The 21,093-nt window shown below is 35.6% G+C and overlaps 1 protein-coding gene and 1 long non-coding RNA gene across 2 annotated transcripts in view; one reads left to right on the top strand and one right to left on the bottom strand.

The window, feature by feature from the left end:
- Window positions 1–21,093, top strand: part of LOC135133000 (uncharacterized) — a 179,969-nt gene that overhangs the window by 28,604 nt on the left and 130,272 nt on the right. The window lies entirely within an intron of this gene.
- Myo10a (Myosin 10A) overlaps window positions 1–21,093 on the bottom strand; it is a 98,631-nt gene that overhangs the window by 32,717 nt on the left and 44,821 nt on the right. The window contains exons 3-11 of the mRNA XM_064061217.1: window positions 14,143–15,248; window positions 13,682–14,090; window positions 13,181–13,626; window positions 12,975–13,063; window positions 12,010–12,922; window positions 9,288–11,955; window positions 8,613–9,231; window positions 8,108–8,562; window positions 7,822–8,055 (exon numbers count right to left, since the gene is read on the bottom strand). Coding sequence (XP_063917287.1) covers window positions 7,822–8,055; window positions 8,108–8,562; window positions 8,613–9,231; window positions 9,288–11,955; window positions 12,010–12,922; window positions 12,975–13,063; window positions 13,181–13,626; window positions 13,682–14,090; window positions 14,143–15,248 — 6,939 coding nt within the window. The remainder of the gene's footprint in view (window positions 1–7,821; window positions 8,056–8,107; window positions 8,563–8,612; window positions 9,232–9,287; window positions 11,956–12,009; window positions 12,923–12,974; window positions 13,064–13,180; window positions 13,627–13,681; window positions 14,091–14,142; window positions 15,249–21,093) is intronic.

Raw genomic sequence — 21,093 nt, 5'->3', positions numbered from 1 at the left:
GATATGACTTTATTACAATAATAATTGAATGATTTATGCTTAGACTGTATAAAACACCTCAAAATTGCCAACACCACCTCCGCCTAGCCACAACAAATCTATAACAAATTACGACTAGGGCGCATACTGTGACATCAACATCAAGACACCTGTTGTCTAACCAATAGAAACGCTAGGCTCTTTGTTGCGTAATTCTATTTAGGTATAAAGCAACCATCTGTTAGTGAGATGTTCGTGTTAGTGAGATGTTAGTTGGTTAAACACTTTGCAAGCAACCATCTGTCTGTTCTGTAAGATAATAAGTAGTTTACCGTCTCGTTATTTTCATTAAATTAAATTTAGACAAATTTTAGGATTCAAACAAAAACATTTCACTAACATGTAAACATTGCGAACTTGTATAAGTACTCGTATTAAATATTTAGTAACAATTGTCTGCATTCTTACTAAATTGTAAGTTTTAGAATAAAATGCTTAATTTTTGGGCTACCGTAAGACCCTGGACTATAAGCTGCTCGAAACAAAATTGTTCAAAAATTAATTATTGCCAATTACGTACAATCATTTCAAAATTTATGTTAAGTTTTTCAATAATTGAAGATACAATTTAACAAAGTGGTCAATAATATATAGATGCTTATGTGACATTAAATGATTTTAATTAAGATCATCCAGTGGGTTATCCAGACCATGAAAAACAAATGTCAGCAAATTTCAAATACTGAAAATACTTATTTGTATACTTTATTTATATCGAACGTCTTCTAAGCGGGATATATTAGTGATGGACGAGGTAGCAAAAGAAGTTAAGTCAAAGATAAAGAGTGTGGTACTGGGTTACAGAAAATTGAAGTCTGTAACAATAGGGGACTTAATCTTCGCAGACGATCATTCAGTGAAGGAACCTAGAATATAATATCTGAAGAAGAGAACTGGAAAAATATGGAATGAGATTAAAAATAAAAATAAAAAAAAAACTAAAACAATGATCATCAGAAAGGAAACACATGAAATCCAAATAGATATTGTTGAAATGTTTGTAGAATAAGTAACCAAATCATGTAAGTACTTGGGATTAATGATCAGTGGGAAGGAAGACGTGGATTTAGAAATTAATAATAGAATAAACACGGCGAACAAAGTGAACTAACTATTGAATAATGAAGTCTTTCGCAAGTAAGAAGAAAATGTGTACGAAGACGAAATAGAAGGTGTACTGAACGCTATTTATCCCAATCCTGTTAGATGGAATCTAATAGCAAGACAGAAGAGCATGCTAACGGCTTGTGAAATAGCTTCCTCAGAAAAATAATGGGGGTTACAAAAAAGAATAAAATAGCGAACGAAAAGATCAGAGAGATATTGAAAGTAGAGTCGTTAAAAAGTGCGATAGAAAACTGATTTGGGGAGGTCACGTGGTTAGAATGCCTGAAACAAGAGTGGCTAAAGTAGTATGGAAAATCAAAGCAAAGAAAAAGGAAGAGGTTGTTCCAAAAAGATGTGGGATGATTAGTTAATGAGGCTCTAAGAAATACAAAAAGTGAATAGCAAAGCCTAGTGCAGATACAGACATAATATGTATAGTTTCTCCAGTTCTAATTCGGTTTTATGATAGCACCCCTTTATGTAAAAATTAACTTCCTTAACAATAGATTACTACTGCCGGTGATGGGACAGTCATAAATAAGGTTTCAACCATGCCGTTACAACGTGTGCTGTATAATGGTTATAGTATTTAACGTTATTAGGTCGATATTAAGCGTATAACAGTCGAGGATAATTGTTTGATAGCCGAGGCGTATAAATATTATCCGAGACTGTTACACGGTTTATCGGCCGTGTTTTGTTCACTATTTTTCGTCATACCTAAAACTGGTTAATTAAAAAAATACTCATAAAAAATACAAATTCAAGAAACTAATCAAATAGTCTTAACTTTTTATCCATGGTAACGGTATATTTATAAACCAAAAATAAAATTTTGACATATCGGTAAAAGATTTGCTGTTTGTGAAATTCCCGAAGATATTCGCGATGAGGCGGTTGCTGCAAGTTTGGATTTATTGCCTCTGAAGACAAGTGTCAGGTATGAAAAGGAATATCAGGATTTTACAATATGGCGTAAAAATTTTATAAACCAAAAAATGCAAAAATCCTAACAAATGAGCAAATCATCAGATTTCTGCTGGAAGCACCAGATGACTACTTTTTGCTGGAGAAGGTTATTTTAGTGTTGTACTGGTTTGTAATTTATTGAAAAATGTGATGGAATAAATCTGACTAAAAATAATTATATTGTTAAATAAATAACGTTCACGGCTGTTATTATAACGGTCGTGGCTTTTATCGATGACATAACTTCCATGGAGACACTACTGATATGATCAAATAACAAAGGGGTAGGGGCTTAACACGCGCAGTAGTAATCTAGTGTTAAGAAAATTAACTTTTACACATCATAAAACCGAATTAGAACTGGGGAAACTATAACCTAATAGTTTTGTAAACTTCGTAAACAAATATCTCTCAGTTATGTAACATAATAGTCTATTCTGAATCTTGTTATTCGAAAAATCACAGACCGAGAGGGGATCCATATGCTTTTCCAAACGTAACAGCGAACTCCATTGAAAACTAAATTTTGTAGAAAGTGTTAGACCATATGTTATTAAGTGAAAATACCGAAAAAGTCTTTTCATTTATTTTTATTTCCTGAGCGTAAGCTATTAAGAAAATATTGCAAGATGGTCATTTTGACAAATGTCGTGAGAAAATGTCCGTCTTCCGTTTCCGTTTGTCGTTCTGTCGGCAGTCGCAAGTCTGTGGCGATTTCAGATTTATTGTTAGGAATATTATCTCAGAAACCAATGATTACTAGAAACTGTGAACGTTAAAATGATTACCATGCAGATGGTCAAAAGAACACAAATTTGATGCTGCCATCTCAAATTCTTGGAATGTACTTTTAAATTTCGTTTCAAATTTAGTAATTTGTAATATATTTAAGTATGAGTGTGACATGCTCTTTTATCTGTCAACGAAATTTTACAACTTATCTAGTAAAAGATCATTTGTTAACTTAATAATACATTGATAAGTTTGATTTAATAACAACGTCTAAGTGAAACAGCAGAAATATATTTTTTTAAATATGATATTTAAGTTATACCTACTCTTATTTACTATTTGAAATGTCTACTCTGTCTGTGTAAATACCACATAATAATCCTAATTAGCGAATGTGAATTATCATGAAAGCAACACGAAGCATGGAGAGATCTGATCTTATGATTGTCGATGATCACATAAGATAACAGTTAACGAAATTGTGATTTTTGGGCAACAAAGCGGCAAGCTGGAAAGAAAGCTTGGAAAACTCAAAATAAACCACGACGAGGTGAATGTATTGGAACGACTATTCTATGTAAATGACCCTTGTAGTAGCTCATAAATGGCCTTGACGTGAAAGTTTTAGAAAATATCCAGGAGGCATCACTCAATAGAAGCTACTGAATCACTTGCGTTCGATATTAGCACAAGAAATCTATTATTTAATTACTGGAAACTAGCGAAAGCATCTTAATAATTACAGAATCAATAAAATGTGATGATTTTGTAAAAGTTATCACTTAACCACGTTTAGTTGCTATTTCCTATATTATTTGCGTAGATTAATTTGACGTAACGAAGTGAAAATGGAGAGTACGAAATATTTGCAGGTGAAGTGTTCAGAGTTCAAGTTAACTATTACATGCGTTGCTCGAGGTTATGCCTGTGAAATATTGGTTGTGTAAGAGAGTTATGTGAATCAAGTGATGAGATTTACGAGGCTACAAATTTGTCAATTTCACTCAATTAAGAATTTTGCGTAACACAGGTATCACTTCAGGAGTTCGATTTTTTTTGTGAGAGCAAAACATAAAATTTTCTTACACAGAGTGTATTAGTTTATTAAATGTGGATAATTGTTAATTTAGCTTTTTAAGTTGGTAACTATCTAACACTGTTAAGAAAGTATGTTGAGCAGGTTCCTTTTTTTGGCCAACAGATCCTTAAACAGTCATTTGGGAAGATTTTTCTATAACTTCCAGTCTTTGGAGAACTAATAAAATGTCCATTATTAGAATAACAACAAAATAGCCCATATAAAATTAAAGTTACTTTTAATAATAATTAACATTTATTATTTGATTTTAAATCGTGTTACAATACATAATTTTCGATTTATGTTAATTCCTTCAAATTTTTAGTAAGCGGGTCTCATTTTTATATATTTTTTGTACTTTAGTGACTCTGGTGATCGACTACGTAGTTGATCACTGCGTTGTTAGAAAAAAAAATCTTTTAGATGCACAGATAAATACTAAAAAGGGCTATTTATCGAACAACTATTATTAGTTGCGAAAATTTAGAGACCAAAAAGTTGATGAAAAAGGTTGAAGTGCATTTTGTTCCTTCTTGTGTGAAAAAATATTAAACTGAAAACAGAAAATGCACAAAATGAAAAATGAGGTGGGGAAAGGTATAAACAGGGGTCGATCTGAAACGACATGGTCGAAAAATGAAACGAATAGATGTTAACCCAGATGACCCGAAAACAGTTAATCGAATTCTATCTTGCGTGGGCACGAATCTCAAGTCCTTGGACCATATTAATACAGTTTATTTTTCCCCCTACTGTGAATGAAAATTAGTCGTTTAAAATTTCGATAGTTCCAGTAGCAGACGTTAACAATCGTGTGTAGGATGGCGAAATTCACAGAAATAAAAGTAAAAGATATTCAAAGAATTAAAAACAATTGATGACGTTCGCGTAGAGCGGAACTGACCCAATAAATTGAAGACTGCGATATCCATCTCTACGTTAATAAGAAATTCAGATTAATTGTTTCAAAGGAAATATAATTTTTATTAATAAATTTGCTTGTTTGAAACACGGAATAAATCAATATTTGTAATATATCTTTATTGCATAATGATCAAATTACCGGACTTTTTTGTCAACAAATCGTATGGAAAGTATCACTTTTTTCACTATTTTTATTTTTTTAACGATTGTCTAAACGATGTATACAAATACGTCTCGTTAGCGTTTAGTATTATTGTTGCTTACTAGTTTTTTTTTATATCTGAGTGTGACAATTTTTGAGTGACAGCAAAATCGCAAAATGTCAATAACAGATTCTTTTTACTTTCGGCTTGCAAGAATAACCATGCAAAAAAATTACATGTTCAACTCGTTTTGAAAGTCTCTTTTTTTCACTGATTTGTTCGATTAACTTGGGTTTCGCCCCCATTAATCAAACTTTAAATTCATCAAAAAAAGTAAACATCGGTTTCAAAACTAGTTGTCCAACTAACTACTACTTTAACTCACCTTAATTTTAACTGATTTATTCTACTTTAATGAAAGTAAAACTGGCTACACTTAAATACATATGTCGGGATATTTTAGAATATACGTTAATGATTATTTATACCGTTTCTACCCAAGTCGATAGTAATCTTGATTTTAATGATTCAGAAATTTTTTAAACAAGTTTTTTGCTAAATGAAGGCTTAAAGTGAAATTTAACCACTGTTATTACATGTAAACTTAAGTATTTTTTTGTGATATATATTGCGGTGTTTGAATTTGAAATTTAAATTTCGCGCTGAGAAAAAAAAACGCATTTGAATTTTGCAAGCAGTGACTTCCCGTTTTTGGCGTGCCACTTCAGGTCTGGTGTTGCAAGTCGAAACACGTGTTCACGATTTTTACGAGAATTTTGTGTTATAATTTCACGAAAGGGGTAATTGTTTAAATAAAATAAATAGTATTGGGCGCCAAGTCCTTCTTCAACAAGTGTTATTAGTGTAATATCAGTTTATTAATGAGTTTCTAATCTCAAATGTGTAAAAGTTTTAATAAAATAATAATTACACTTGTTGATGGCATCAAGTGTAATTATTATTTTATTAATATTATTATTTTACTATATATTTTATTGTTTGCAAATTCACAGTTCATGTTAAGATTTTTAACTGTTCAGTTCTAATACAATTTTACAACTATCATGTAAATATTCCTATAAAAACACGTAGCAAGAAATTCAGTTTTAGTCAGGCTTCACTTCTTTTTTAACACGATGTATCTAAAGTAGTGGATATTTTTACTCAAGTTATTACATTATCCACACTTCATAACTTCTTACTCCAGATTTTAAAGTGGTTCATTTATGGTATTTAAACTAATCTTAAAGGTTGATTCATTTTAAAAGAAAAGACGTTGGAAATTGTCATCATTTAAATTAATATCCTTTTGGACTCGAAATGTAAGTGGTATTTTAAGTTCATTTTGTATTATATCAATGTGTTATTTTCTTACATCCGAATTATTTTCTCAGAGCTTGAATTTGAACATTTATTCCGAATTATTATTTTGATATATGCTTTGTTTTATGTAAAGTCTACTCGGTTGCCTTATTTGCAAGGATATGAGTGTTTGAAATCCATAGTGCGTGTTGTTGTTGTGATTAAGACAAATTAACGTTCACAAGGAGTTGCCTTTCGCGCCGCTGTCGCTATGCGTCCTCACGCTGCGTAGTTTGTTTCCATTCAACTTTGTTTTTGTTCGACTGTCATACTTAATTTAAATTTCCCGCCACACCATCGTAATAACTCGGGGATTACCAACGAGTTAGGTACTTTAATGACGCTTTTTCTTTTTTCCTTGTGCGATTAAATTTATAATGTTCAAATATCTGTATGGATTTGTAAAATTTTATTTCATTTTTGAAAGCTGGAGAGGGTTTTTGCAGCTGGTCTCCAGTTTTTCCTTCTCCAGAATGGAAGAATATACAATTTGTGCTCCATATTTTGTATTTTGATTTAGGAGCACTTTTCTAACCTTGAGGTTTACCACTTTGCATTTGCGCATTCCGCCAAACAAAAAAAAAAAAGACACAACGTAGGGTTTCATTTTGTTGATAATCAAAATTCAAGGCTAAGTTTGAATTTTTCGCGGGTTTTAAAATTTTGTTTACATGTCTAATTTTGGGGGACGTTTAAGTTATACATATACATTTCAGCTTCTGAAACAGGTATATGAAATGTTCGTCTAAGTCGAGTGTGTATTGTGCATTTAATTAATATGACATAATTTACATGAATCAACTCAGGCAAAATGTTGACAATCTCGTAACACTCATTTGAACAAGTTGGTAAATTTGTTACAACAGTTATTATCATCCGAAAAAAACTTGTGCATCATAACAGTTGCATCCATGTTCTTTCTATTTCTAAAGATTAGTGACTGTAACGATTAAATATACACTGCAACTAAGCCATTGCCAGTAGATTTCGTTAAGTACGTTCAACGTCTAGTTTTATTGCAAGCTTCAATTCTTAACATAATTTAAACTATTTAATTGCACAAGTGGCTGCATTAATGAGAAATCACCACCTATGCCGTTATTATTATTAGTTATAATTAATGCAACGTTTGAATGCCACTACGAGTATAACAAAGTTTCCCAACCGAGTTACTTCGCGTGAAATTAACCTTTGCCTGCATCAAGCAATTTATAATAAGAATTGTATGAATACTAATATCTTAACGCACTAATAACAGTTGTAATCGCATTTCGCTAAAGTTAACTCCTCGTAGAACAATTAATACACAACATAGACGCTTTTTCCCCAAATAGGCCACGAAATCACTTAATTAAATGATAATTAGCTTCAGTAACGCATCACTAATAAATTAATTCAGAGAAGATCCATCATAAGTAACGGACTGAAGGCATCGTCTTTAGAAATTGCATAATCACTTTAGCTCACCTTGCGATTCTCCGCACAGAATTTGGTCACCATTTCAGACAGCTGTTGAGCTCGAGGTGTGTGAAGACTTAGACGACCTTGAGGACCATCAAAACTGACGGTGGTGGGGCGGGGGGCTGTACACGACGAGATGTCTTTCAAAGGAAATGATTTGATTGCTTGAAGGTGGTTCTGTTCTCTTTTGACCAAGTGGATGCCCCAATGAGAGACGGCAACGAGTTGAACTTCTGATAACTGAAATGAAAGATCGTTGAAAAAAATACTTCAGACGCATTTAAATTCCCACCTGAGCTGCTCCAGAGACAGGAAACAATCGAGCGAAATATAAAGGCCACGTTCTAGCTAATTCTATTACGTTTCTTTTTATGTTCGCTCGGTGATTGCTGTTGTAGTTGTCGGCGGTTATCCCGTACCCTGATAACATGTTAACACCGGCTCGTTTTTCTGTTTGGGTTAATCGCAAACAAGGTGTTAGTCCGTAGACATCTCCGACGATTTGACAAAAAATTAAATGAAGAATTGAAGGCGGCCCAAGGGGTTCGTTTGGCGAGAAAACTTCTTTTCTGACCCTTAGGAGCCATGAGACTCTGTTGTAAGTTACACAGGCCGAAGATCCCAAAGGTACCAAACGGGCTGTGGTTTTTGGAGATTGATTTTGAACTTGTTCTTGTTTGCGATGAACAACAGGCGATTTCGGAGGTGGGGTCTGTATCGGTCTCATAAATTCAGGCCATTCTTGTACTATGAAAAAAAACTTTTATTTTTGTTCCAATTATGTCTGAATAACTTACCTTCATTTCTTTCTGTTTTATCAGTCATTTGGGTAGAAGCAATAGAATGTTTCTTCTCTCTTTCTTGCGCACTCTTGTTAAACTGGTGTGTTCTGAATGTTGGCCTTTCTCCAGTCTCTTTCATAACGTTTCTATTTTTTTCGTAACTCTTCCTTTCGGTTTCCCAACGTTCACTTATAATCCTTCTTGGTTGATCGATTGAAGTAATTGTCGTTGAATCAGCTTGGTCCCAACTATCTCTCGACATCCGTCCATCGTTCTTATCTATTTCTAAAGTGTCTTTAGCCCAATGCGTATTATCTTCTTGAGTTTCATGTGTTATGGCACTCTGGACTTCCCAGTTGGCACTGAAGGAATTTCTTTTGGAACTGTTTTGCATGACTCGGTTTTGGTGAACACCGAAAGTGTCTCTGTCTTGACGCTGGGCCATAAAAGATTCCCTGATTGGTTCGACTGGTGGCGGCGGTTGGTTCGGACGAACCACTGGAGGTGGAGGTGCAGGCCCTGGAGGTGCAGGTGGAAGAGAATTTGGACCAATGGGAGGTGGAGGAGGACCGGGTTTCCAGTTAGAACTAGTCCAGCTTTGCTGTGTCGGTGAGTTGCTTCCATTGTGAGGAATCTGTAAACACAGGTGTGGAATTAAGAAATACGAAAAACAACACAACAGAAACTCACGTGTGGAGGTGTAACAGGACTAGATTTTCCACTAGTTAGATCTTGAGAATCGTCACCCCATCGACCAGCTAACTGTTGCTCCAACATCATTTTTCTTGTATCTTCTAATTTATTAACAGCCCTTGCCGGTTTTTCTACTTTGCTGCTGGTCGATCTAACTGAATGGTTTGCAGTGACTTTCTCCAGTCTCTGACGCATTTCCGAACTGAGTTTCAGTTTTCCTATACTTCCTGGAGATGGCCTTGATGCTCCAATATCGAAAGCACGTTTAGAATTCGACTTGGTTGTACGTTCCGTTTCTCGAACGATTGGCTCAAATTCAATTTCTTCCCATTCCGCTGACGACTGCTCCGATTTTGTGTTATTTTGGACGGGACCATGACCGTTGGTAATTATCAGATGCTGTTCTTTGACAGGAGTGACTTTTCTTTGATGCTGGCGCAGTTTAAAATGCATAAAATCTTCGCCGTTTTCGTTACCTCTCTCGTCTTGAGGTGGAGGCCATCTCCATTTGCCTATTCTAACAGTTTTAGCTCTTCCGTAAGGATCCATAAAAGGACGTGCCTCACTCGGATCCGTACCGTCCAACGGTGGCGGCATTGGTGGAGGAGGTGGTACTCCGTTGCGCATCATGTTTACACTCATGTTAGATTCAGAACTTGCTTTTCGTGATTTGTATTCAACCGAAGAATGAATACTTGGAGAGCTACTCTTCCTGGTTGTACTAGTGGTTTTGAAACTGGATTTACGATTAGGACTTGATGATTGATGAACTTGCGCCTTAACGGTTGTCTGTATGGCTTCGTTGACTTTAACATCAGATCCTGGAATCTGCTGCGTTAATAATTGCTGCAACGCCTGGTTTTGTGCAAGCAGCTGTTGTTGAATTTGTATGTTTTGGGCCATTGCGGATTGCAAGAATGCACGTTGAAGACTTTGTTGGTACGTAGCCATGTCAGTACCGTTTGATGGCATATTAACGGGTGGTACGTTGTAGACGGGCATGAAACCTTCCTGTGAGGGGCTTAGTAAAGGCATGATAACTGGAGGCGACCCAACTAAGGGTGCAGGAATAGGTGGAAATGTGTAACTAGGTCCCGCACCGTTCTGTTGGTGAGTAGTACCACCTCCTTTGATACTATCAACTAAATTGTGTTTTTCGGTGAGCGCCTTCAAGCTGTCGTTGATAAATATGGGTCTAAACAAATCACTAATATAGTCGTCAACGTTGCCATTAGCTCCCGCATTCCTGGCCGTATTTTCCTGGGTCTGACCGGATGTTAGTTTTTCCACTTCCTGGTCTAAAACAGAACTTCCTTGACTGTCTCTACGAGGTCTATGGCCACCACCTTTAATTTGTTTCGCTACATGTTCTGCATTCGACATATCCAAATCATTATCCGCAACACCCAAAACCTCGTCAAGAAAATCGTCCAAACCTTCGATGTAATAATCATCCTTATTTCCACCTTTGATACTAGCAGCTAGAGATCTAGCATCACTCAGTTCGTCTAAATTACCGTCAAGCACAGGGCTAAAGAGTTCATCCAGGAACTGATCCACATCTGAGGCCTGACTGGGCACTCGCACTCTTCTAACATGACTCGCCAAACTTGGAGTTTCACTAGTATCAGACATTGCCGAACTTCTGACACCGAATTCTGACTTTTCGATATGAGCTCTGCTCGAGTGTGATCCTGGAGGTGCTTTCTTGCCTGTATATTGCGATTTAATGTATCTAGGTCCCCCACGATGAGAAGTACTAACACTCGAAACGTCTGGGTACTCAAAGTCAATTTCTTGTTTGGACATATAATTCTGATTCGCAATTACTGGCTTTATTGGGGCTAGTTGTTCTACGGAATGATATCTGTCGTTTAATCTTGATTGACTTAAACCGAGGTCACACAATGGTGACGGTTCGGGTTCGCTTAACAAATTGTCTAAGCTTCTGGATCTCACTTTTTCTATATCAAAGTACCTTTCATTCAAAGCAGAATTTCGGGACAGTGCTTCATGTGAAGATTTTCGAGCAGGGGTGCTAGTTACAGGCGACTCTCTTTGAGGTGAATACTCACGGTGGCTCTCTCTTGACGGTTTTCTGGAGCTCATTTGACTTGGAGGTTTGTGAGTTGGTGGTGACTGTCTTGTCACTTCTCTAGAAACTTTACGATGGAGATGAGTCGGAGGTTCTGGTGGTGGTACTTGAGGTCGTGTGGGTGTTGTCGGTGAATGATCAATTTCTACAGGTGAAGCTTTACGGGTACCAATTTTCAGCAGCGGTGACTTTGAAATAGGGAATGCAGGGCACAGTTCTAGTTCTGATATTAAGTCCATCACGTAATCCAAACCACTCCCTTCGGATACAATACCGGCATCGTCCATCACGACACTCCATCCTTCTGGAGATAGACCTAAAGAGTTTATGGCCAAAGAAGCTGCCTCTTCACAAGTGGTCCAAGAATCAATGTTGACTGTCGCCACGTTATTATCTGGAAGTGTCAAAGGTAAGGCAGTGTTCGTCCTTTGACGGACACTGCGCCATTCCAAAAGAGTCGGAGGAAGAGAGCGTGCATGCGGTGTCTTTTGTAAACCTCTGGTAAGTTTTCTCTGTAGTAATTCTTTATAATTTGCCGTCGCGTGGTCTGTTACAAATTTCAGAAGATACCTAAAACATTTATAGTTGTGTAGGAAATAATGAATGTTTAATTGTGTCACTCACTTGCTTAATGGTGGACTAGGTTGGAAACAACTTAAACAATGAGCCATTAGTTGCCAAATCCGTTCAGAATTGTCATTTCTCCATGCCTGGTTACATAACTGCACTAATAACTCATCTCGAAGTCCACGCGAACTTAAGGCTTTATGCACTATGTAGTCGGCTAGTGCTCTTTCACGAGCTCCGTTTAACTGGGCGTCGTTAGACCAACGCAAAATAAGTTTAAACAAGGCGACAGCATCTTGGAAGTCTTGATCTCTTGTGGCAGCTTTGGACAAAAAGGGTGCTGTGATTGGTTCCTTCTTCATTCCAAGATCGGCACCTTTGAAATACACTGATGAGAAACGGGAAAATTCAAACTGATTCAAGTCATGAGGTAAGTTCAATGAAGGAATGTTTCCCGTAACACCACCCACAACTTTTATGAGGTTCCTTTCGGAGTGTGGAGGATTGAAGTTTTCAATTTTCGTAAATATAAATGCTAACTCAGCTGGAATTTCTAGGTGATGGACGTTTGCCTTTTGTTGAGCTTTCTGTAACTGAGCTTCTCTAGCAGCTCTCTGTTTAGCCCTCTCTTGTGCCATTTTCTCAGCTTCCACCCTTCGTTTAAAATCTGCTTTTCTTTGAGCAAATCGTCTTCTTTCCCGTCTTCCTCGAACCAAAGCTTGAGTTTTAATGATTCCATCACGTACGGTTTTGTATTCATTTCTTTGTTTATAGCCACGCCAATGTTTTTGTATTGTCACCGTATGCCTCCTCAAATTCCGATAATTCTTCCGTGCCAAATAACCTCGTATGTGTTTTTGAATCAGCACCGCCGAATCTCGTAAACAATCCGATCTCTTAAGTTCCAATTGGCGTTCGAGTTTCTCACGAAGAAACACTCTCGTGGCTCCCAGTTGGTAGTCTGGACCATCTACAATTAATTACAGTTACGAAATAGTGGGGTACAGCTATAAAGTACTTACCGGCACCCGTGGCAGGCATTTGTTCTAAAATGGCTCGACATAAGTCTCTGTAAGGCGCACCTCTTGGCAAGACGCCAGAAAGTAAATACCTGTAAATTTGAAATGGTAATTTCACCTATTGCTTGAATAGAATTAACACAGTTGTGCAAACGTTACAAATTAATAAAAATTTAATGACGACGTTAAGTCATCGTGTTGCTTCATACCTGTATCTTTCAACAAATTGCTGAAACTTTATCCTGACAGGATATCCTGATTGACGTATTTTGATCGTGTCCAACATTCCCGCATATCTTAATTGCTCGAGCACGACAGGCATGTCGAAACGCATGGGACTTTTGTCGCTGTTGGGTTTAATGCAACGGATAAACCAAGGGTTGCAGCGGGACATAGACTCCAGAAGTTGCTGCAAGCTATCACTGAAACGTGCAGCAACAGTTGGAGTTCTGGGTTTCATTGTAACAAAGCGACCATTGTTGCCTTTGGGAAGGGTGCGCGTTTGCGCTTGGTTGACCAATGGTTTAGCAATAGCAGCCACCAAAGGTTCCTTACTGGAAGATATAAGTTCTACGACGTCGGGTCTAAGAACGTCGCGGTTTTTATCGAGGAAACCATCTACGGAATACCATACTTGACCAGCAAAGTGCTTTATCTGTAAAAATAAGAGTAGGTGTAGTTTTGTGTAGAGGAATTTGATGCGGAATTACCCCAAATTCGCGTCCGCCTACTCTAGGTCGACAGTAATTTTCGTTCAAGGCGTGGTTGTAGTGGCACTTTTCTAAGAACGAAGAATCTGAAGCTCTAGGGAAGTTACTTTCGTCATCTAGAAGATGAAGTATTCCAACGGGTTTTTTTCCAAGTAACTGTATAACCGGGGTGTTGTCCATCCATGTCATGTTAGTCCAGTCGAGACGTTCTCTGGCATACTCCTGTTGTTCCAGTTTGAAGACATGCTTGTTAAAGTAGAGTTGTAACGATTCGGATGCATAGTTAATGCACAGTTGTTCGAAAGAATTTTCGTTTAAGTTTTCAAAACCGAAGATATCTAAAAGTGAAATTCTAGCTGCATCGTGAAGACCGCCTTTCTGTACGATGGAGTTAATTCGGGTTACCAACCTGTAATGTAGAAATTTAATTGAGTTGAATAAGAGGAATGTAGGTATAATACCAGTTGAAAAGAGCAGAGTAAAGTGCTTTTGCAAAGGCATCTCTTGCATCTAGTGCTTGGTCGATGCTTAAAGGAGAATATACTCTTTCCGCTCTCGCCTCGGTAATTCGTGACGTGAGAGCTCTTTGTAATCCACTGGGAGAAATTTGTAAAAGATGAGCAGCCCACTTGATTTCAACATCAGATCCAACCTCTACACCTTCCTGACCGTGGCGTAGTTGCCTTCGATGGAAATAAACATTACCTAAGTGTAGAACCGAGGCCATAACTTTAATTATCCCTTCCTGTTCGGATTCTCCTACCCCGAGCACTTGCATGGCTCTCGTGAGGGCCCCCCAATCCGCCCCCGAGCCTGAGTGCCCCGGCGCGCAATCTCCCCCGCCTTGATTAAGATAAAAGTACTTATCAGCATCGACTAGACCGTATTTTTGTTTCTCCGCATGGCTCAACCCCCCCAACAGTTCATAGAAAACGTGATAGTTTCTCTCCCCCGGCGCCTGAGTGATGATCCTCGACTTCTCCAAAAGATACTGCGTGACCTTAGCCCCGATAATAGCTCCATGCTTGAAGTAGACCTCCAGGTACTTCCCGAACCTGGAACTGTTGTCGTTGCGAGCAGTTCTAGCGTTGCCGAAGGCCTCCAGCAACGGCGCGGCCTCGAGAATTTGTTCCGTGACTAACGCCTGACCTCGTGGGGCGGAAGGAGCTACCGCCGCCAAATACTGCATGACCAATTTGGTTGATTCAGTCTTTCCTGAGCCGCTCTCGCCGCTGATTACGACGACCTGAGGTGCCGGGAGCGCAGAGTACGCCGCCGCTCCCAGCGCGAAGAGGTGCGGCGGCAGGGCTCCGATCATCTTGCCTCTGTACCTCTGGGCCGCTTCGATGCCGTAGCTGGAGTCGAACATCCTGTAGGGGTTAACGGCCACGAGGATACTTCCCGCGTACGTGTAGATCAAGTTCCGGTCGTACCGCAGCTTGAGGTTCCATAATAAGGCTGCTTCGTGCAAGTCGGTGAGTTGGATCATGTCTTCGACGCCTGCCGTGCCCAGGTCTTGGCGACGGCGGACCGAGCCTTCGCCATCGGTGAGGGCGAAAGTTTGAGGCTAAAAGCAAATAAATGTATCAAGTATCAAGTTTTTGAATTTAACAAATAGAATTAATTTAGCTTGAATTTTGCAAAATTGTGTAGTAGAAATGAATTTCAGTTATGAAGCAAAATCAGTACAGCATTAGTTTTGTTTTAAAGATGACCATGCAAGTCAGATACCATCTAAATCATTGCATTTACTAGTTTTATCATTTATACCGAATCGAAAAACCATACAAAATATTTCTGAAGATTTACTAATTTTCTAATGTTTAGTAGACGATAGTACCAGGAAAGTGTGCCAAACCAAGCAACGATCTGACAAGTAAACTATAAAATGTAACAAAAGCTGATATAACAAAAATCCAAGCATTTTACTGGTCTTATGCACGAAATTGTGCATAGTGTGAACATGATCATTAAACTGTACTCCTGAACTGAAAGTTATACCAGATCTAGATCGTTAATTTTCTCTAAAGTTAATAGTACATGGTTATAAATATAATAAATTGGACGTGATACTGATGTCTTGGAAGAGAACTTTATCACCTTGTACTATCAAATGTGTAATTCTAAATTAAATAGACTGTATACCATTAAACAAGTTCAGATCATATTGTAACAAATGTGTGGGCAAATCAGTCAATTTATCCATGAATTATACATTCTGTGTAACCATTTCTGTAAACAAAAACGTTTTATTAAAGAATTTCTTGTAACTTGTAAGTTGTAAGCCATAAAACAGTTTACGCAATTTTTGAGGTAAAATTAATTAAAAATTTAATAAGTTAAAATTATTTTTACTTTTCAAGCAATATCTAAGTTGTTTGTTTTATTGCAATATAAACAAGAAAGTAGGGAAATCAAAAGCACATCCTACCGCAACCTGAAACATTTTAAAGGAAATGTCAAACGTATTCGTAGAAAGTTCCAATATGTCGACAAAGCAAGAGTTTTCTTTGTATGTACTGTCAAATGATAAGTCATCTAAAAAATATTATATTGCAAGCTGTCAACCTAAGAAAAAAACATGTGTAACATAGTTCCATGAAACCAAAGTAAATGCTATGTCGGCGTTACAGATATAAGCAATTTCGCTATTCTTAAACGGCCTTAAAATACCGGGTGACTATTAATGACTGAAGCAAATTTTTGTGTTGGCGATTCTGAATTATTGGCATCCATGCTAGTACGTAGTTCCCAGTTGTCAATTTTGACATGACCCAGCCGCAAAAACGTATTGATGGGTTGAAATGACAGTTGTCATAAATAAATAATAAATCAGGTATGCCAATATAAAATTTTAAATAGGTTGCCAACCAGACAAAAAAAATCACAAATATTAATAGTCACTCAGTATTAACAGCATTAACATATTCATGCATGTTTTATAATTTGTCAAGAAAACAACGTTTTGATTAATTTTTTAAACGGGTCACCCTTTAGTATTGATAATTTTTTGATGAAAGACTATAACTAATATTTTCTGGAGTCTAAAATTTTGTGGAAAAAACTTGTACCAAAAATTCGAAAATCTTACAATGGTAAAAATAATGTAAAAAATAAATACTAAACAATGGTTTAAAAATCAGGCGTGCGAAATTGTGTATTTTAAAACCGTACTAAAATTTATTTCTTAAATCAATGACAATTTATAAACTATAATCAGTCTTGAACTTTACGTACTTCCACTTTATAACTTATTACCACCTTCTCAAACAATAATGAACTGTAATTGTACCCAATGGTTCAGATGAATAAATGGAATTTAGTACGCGATAATAACTTGCATATATTGAAGCAGCATATTCCAATCTAAATGTCACTGCATGTTGATTTTCAATTATAAAGCTATATTTTGTTTAAATTCTAGAAAAACAAAAAAGTAGATAGTTTGTTACCCAAATTGCTATGGCCATCATGATGTTAACAAAACTATAAATTTTCATTTAATTAAGAAATATACACTTCCATAAATTATCCTTGACACCACTTCTTAAATATTCTGAAAGACCATAAAATGCAATAATTTAAAATTTGAAAAAATGGCCAATGCATGCTATTAATGCAATAAATGAATATGAATATGTTAATATAACCTTGCTGATACTTGTTTAATAAATTAATTATATCAGTTCCGTGTAACAGTCATTAATTCACTTAACTTTAATCTTGTTTCGATTTGTCTATATTTACTCCTTTTTCGAATTCTTCTAAAATTGTGATGATAGATATTTTATTACAAAAGTACATTAAACGCACTTTTCTATGAAACTTGGACATTATTCGTTGATTGTAGTGCTAAAATTCATTCGTCAAACCATGCCAGTTTATGACTGTGGAAGAGTTTCTTTGTGATATTACATTAATTTTATTTGCTGTAACATGTAGATTTTTTCTATTCTTTTTTGTTAATTTTAATAACAATATTAAACCATATTTTATAACTATACTAAGTATTAAAAATAGCACTCTAATAATCTAATTAATACAAATCATTACTTGGTCTTAGTAGCCGTAATGATAGAAGTCTTGCCTGAATGCCGGTCATTTCCGGGACAGTGGTGGGTTCTAAATTACTATTTCAAGAAGTACAGACGGAGCGAGATTAATATTTTTAATATAAAGATTATCTTAATGAAATAAATCAAAAATGTAACCAAATTTAAAAAAAATCAGTCACAGGTGCTAGGCTTTTACGAAATAAAAGGTTTCTGGATACTAATTTGCTAACGTTTTGGAAGACATATGTTATTTTTCAAATAGAAACTGAAACCATGTAATTAGACTATAGATATGAGCGTTGCAACACCCAGAGATCGTTTATGATCGAGTGTTTAATTTATTATTCTATTGGATGGATCTTTTTATTAGTTAAATGGTCATAGAAAAACAGTGGTACATTACATGAACACTTCTTTGGGAGAAAAAGTCTATTAAATTTGGAAAAACCATTACAGACTGGAAAAACAAATTCGATTTACATTGGAAATATATGGAGGATTCCAAACAAATGAAGTCATGGTATCAAAAATATTGTTTTTATCTGTCAAACGAAACGATTATTTACATTATTTGCAACAACATAAAAAGAAGTTTCTTAGAATCCTGTGAACTGCTATCAAATATCTTAAATTTGACAAGAGGTCCAAAAGAGCCTTTATCAATAATTAGAATCATGGCGCATTTAATCGTAAGCGAGATAATGAATGCGGATTGGGTACTGTGTCAGAGTAATAAGAAGCCATGAGAGATAGATAGATAGTCATGAATTATGATAGATCTACGGTAAGCAGAACAGTAGCAAAATTTTTGGAACATGGTTACTGTACGACACTCCTCCGTAGAAAATCCGCATATGCCTGTCACACCACTTACTTTAAATTAAAATACCGAGTACACATTTTATAACAAATTCTTAAAAAAAAGAGTTATGGTTTTTCGAAAAGTTGGTCGCCAGATTTGATAATAATTATTGCGAAATAACCCTCATTGAACACTCAAGAATCTCATACTCAGCATCGCAGCAAAATAAATGTGTGGACAGGAATACTAGGCAATCGTCTGCTAGGAACCTATTTTGCTGAAGAAAATTTTGCGAATTAAAACATCAATATTTGGAAATTGTAAGATTTCGAATTTTTTTATAAACACTCAATAGATTATACTCCGATTTAACAGACACCACAATAAAGGGAGCACCATTTTTATCCTTCCACAAAATATTGTAAGACAGATTTTAAAAATTACCCTATTGCAATTTTTTTGTGAACCCACCCATTACTAAAAAATTTCATGAAAATTGGAATAACGTGGCAACATCCCATCGCAGTTTTAAAAATAAAATGTAATTGTAAGTTAATGAAGAAGGAAGAAGTTATGAGAATATATAAAAATATATAGGGTGTTTTATTTAAAAAAACTAAGTTGTGTGTTGCGCTTTAAAAACAGAAGTCCTCAAAGGACTGTGTAGCTGAATGAGATATTGAGGATCGCGCGCTTATTGACTCACCCTGTATATATTGCAAATGCTATATCAAAATATAGTTTTTATTTATTATATGTGAAGGGAGCGGGTTGCTTTCTTATCACAAAATTTACAAGGTTAAAGAAAGTATGATATAATTTGCGAAATTAAAATTCATTTAAGAAGTTTTCAAAAAGAGTAAGTTGTTTTGCCACGATACAGTCAGTTGTCGTTTTACAACATTTTTGCTTATTCTCTTCCGCAAACATTAAACGCATGTTTGGATAATTACATGGCAATTAAATCGAACCTGTTTGCTAAAAGGTATGAACTACTAATTATAGAGACTTCAAGCATAATAATAATAATTACTACTCTGGGTTTAATGAAACTTCATTTTCACTAAATGAAACAAAAATGCTTAAACATATTTTTTATGCCTTTTATACATGTGTAATGTTTATAAGTAATCATACACTACCTCGCTTATTGAAATTTTTAGAATTTGTTTTAAAATTTACACAAAGGACATTTTTAGAAATTATGATATAACACTAACATTGATTAATTAGTCACCTAATATGATTTTTTTTCTTCTCTCTTAAGATGTAATGTTGTTTATGTTTTATTAATAATTTAATTGTTTAAAAAATTTTGTATAAAGATGTGTTAACAACATTTTGGAGTCAGTTATTAAAATAGTTAAATAAAGTGTCTAAATAAATGTGCAACTTGATCAACAAGTACTGTTGAGGTGGAAATAGAATTAACCAATTCTGAGCGAATTTTCTTGAGCTACAATTACCAAACTTGATTCACATGCTTGGCGCGATGTCATTTTAAGCACACATCCTTATGCCATTCTAATAATATTCAATGACAAATTTTTATCTGAAATAAATGTCACTGTCAACCATGTAAGTTTTGACAACAGGAAGTAAGGTGGACTGACCAATTTCAAGCAAAATGCATTGATACCAACTAAAACAATACTTGTTGATCCCGCTGTAATATTACTTCATTTGAAAATAAAAACCGTCTGGATACCTTGAAATGCTAAATGCTTTACACCATTTAGGCTTTTTGCTGAAAAATTTCATAAGTTAGCCCAACTTCACTCAATTTGTGTGCGCGTAGACAACGAGTCACTACCCGAGAAATTAAAAATATTTAACTCATTCAATGCTTCTATAATTGTAGGAACACAGGAGCCTTGTTATTAGCGTTACATCGTACTTATAAAAATTATATATATTTTCTCCAATAAAAATGTGATGGTGTCATCGCAAAATTTTCACTTGAAACATGCAATATAATATTCTTCATTATCCGTGGTTTAATAATACACCTTTAGTTTTTCTGTTATATCAGAAATGTCGACTTAATTTCCTTGAATTTCATAGAACAGGCTAATGTTATGAGTGTTGTATTATTTAGTATTCATATAGAATCAATATAAATAGATTCTAATAGGTATATTTGGTTGTAGTTTAAAGATCAGTTTGGTCTAAATAGCTTTATGTCAGTTTAAAAAAGAGAAACAGTAAGGTTTACATCGCACTGAGAATATTCTAATCACATTTGGAATAGAGAACACTGTTAATGTTTAATACAACGCTTTAGAACCCACTTTTGCAAACACTGTTTCTCTAACAAATATCTATACTTCAAGTAATCCTTTCGTATGATGACTTTAACGTTTGTGTGGTGATAATTATAATGACGGATAGTGTGGCTTTGATTTTATCGTTACTATATTTTCACAACATTGGTAAATTTTGATGATGTGCTCTTGAAGCAACGGATAAAATATTTGTTTTCTGAAAGAGTCTACGATTATCAAAAGAAATTAAAAGAATATTATTCAACAAGAAGCAATATGGCAGTTTTTTTC

This window comes from Zophobas morio, unplaced genomic scaffold (genome assembly GCF_036711695.1).
Source record: "Zophobas morio isolate AGI-343-1 ecotype UQ-CSIRO unplaced genomic scaffold, CSIRO_AGI_Zmor_V1 ptg000021l, whole genome shotgun sequence".
Classification (NCBI taxonomy): Eukaryota; Metazoa; Arthropoda; class Insecta; order Coleoptera; family Tenebrionidae; genus Zophobas; species Zophobas morio.
Note: the sequence above shows the minus strand (reverse complement) of the source record. Positions and strands in the feature narration are given on the sequence as shown.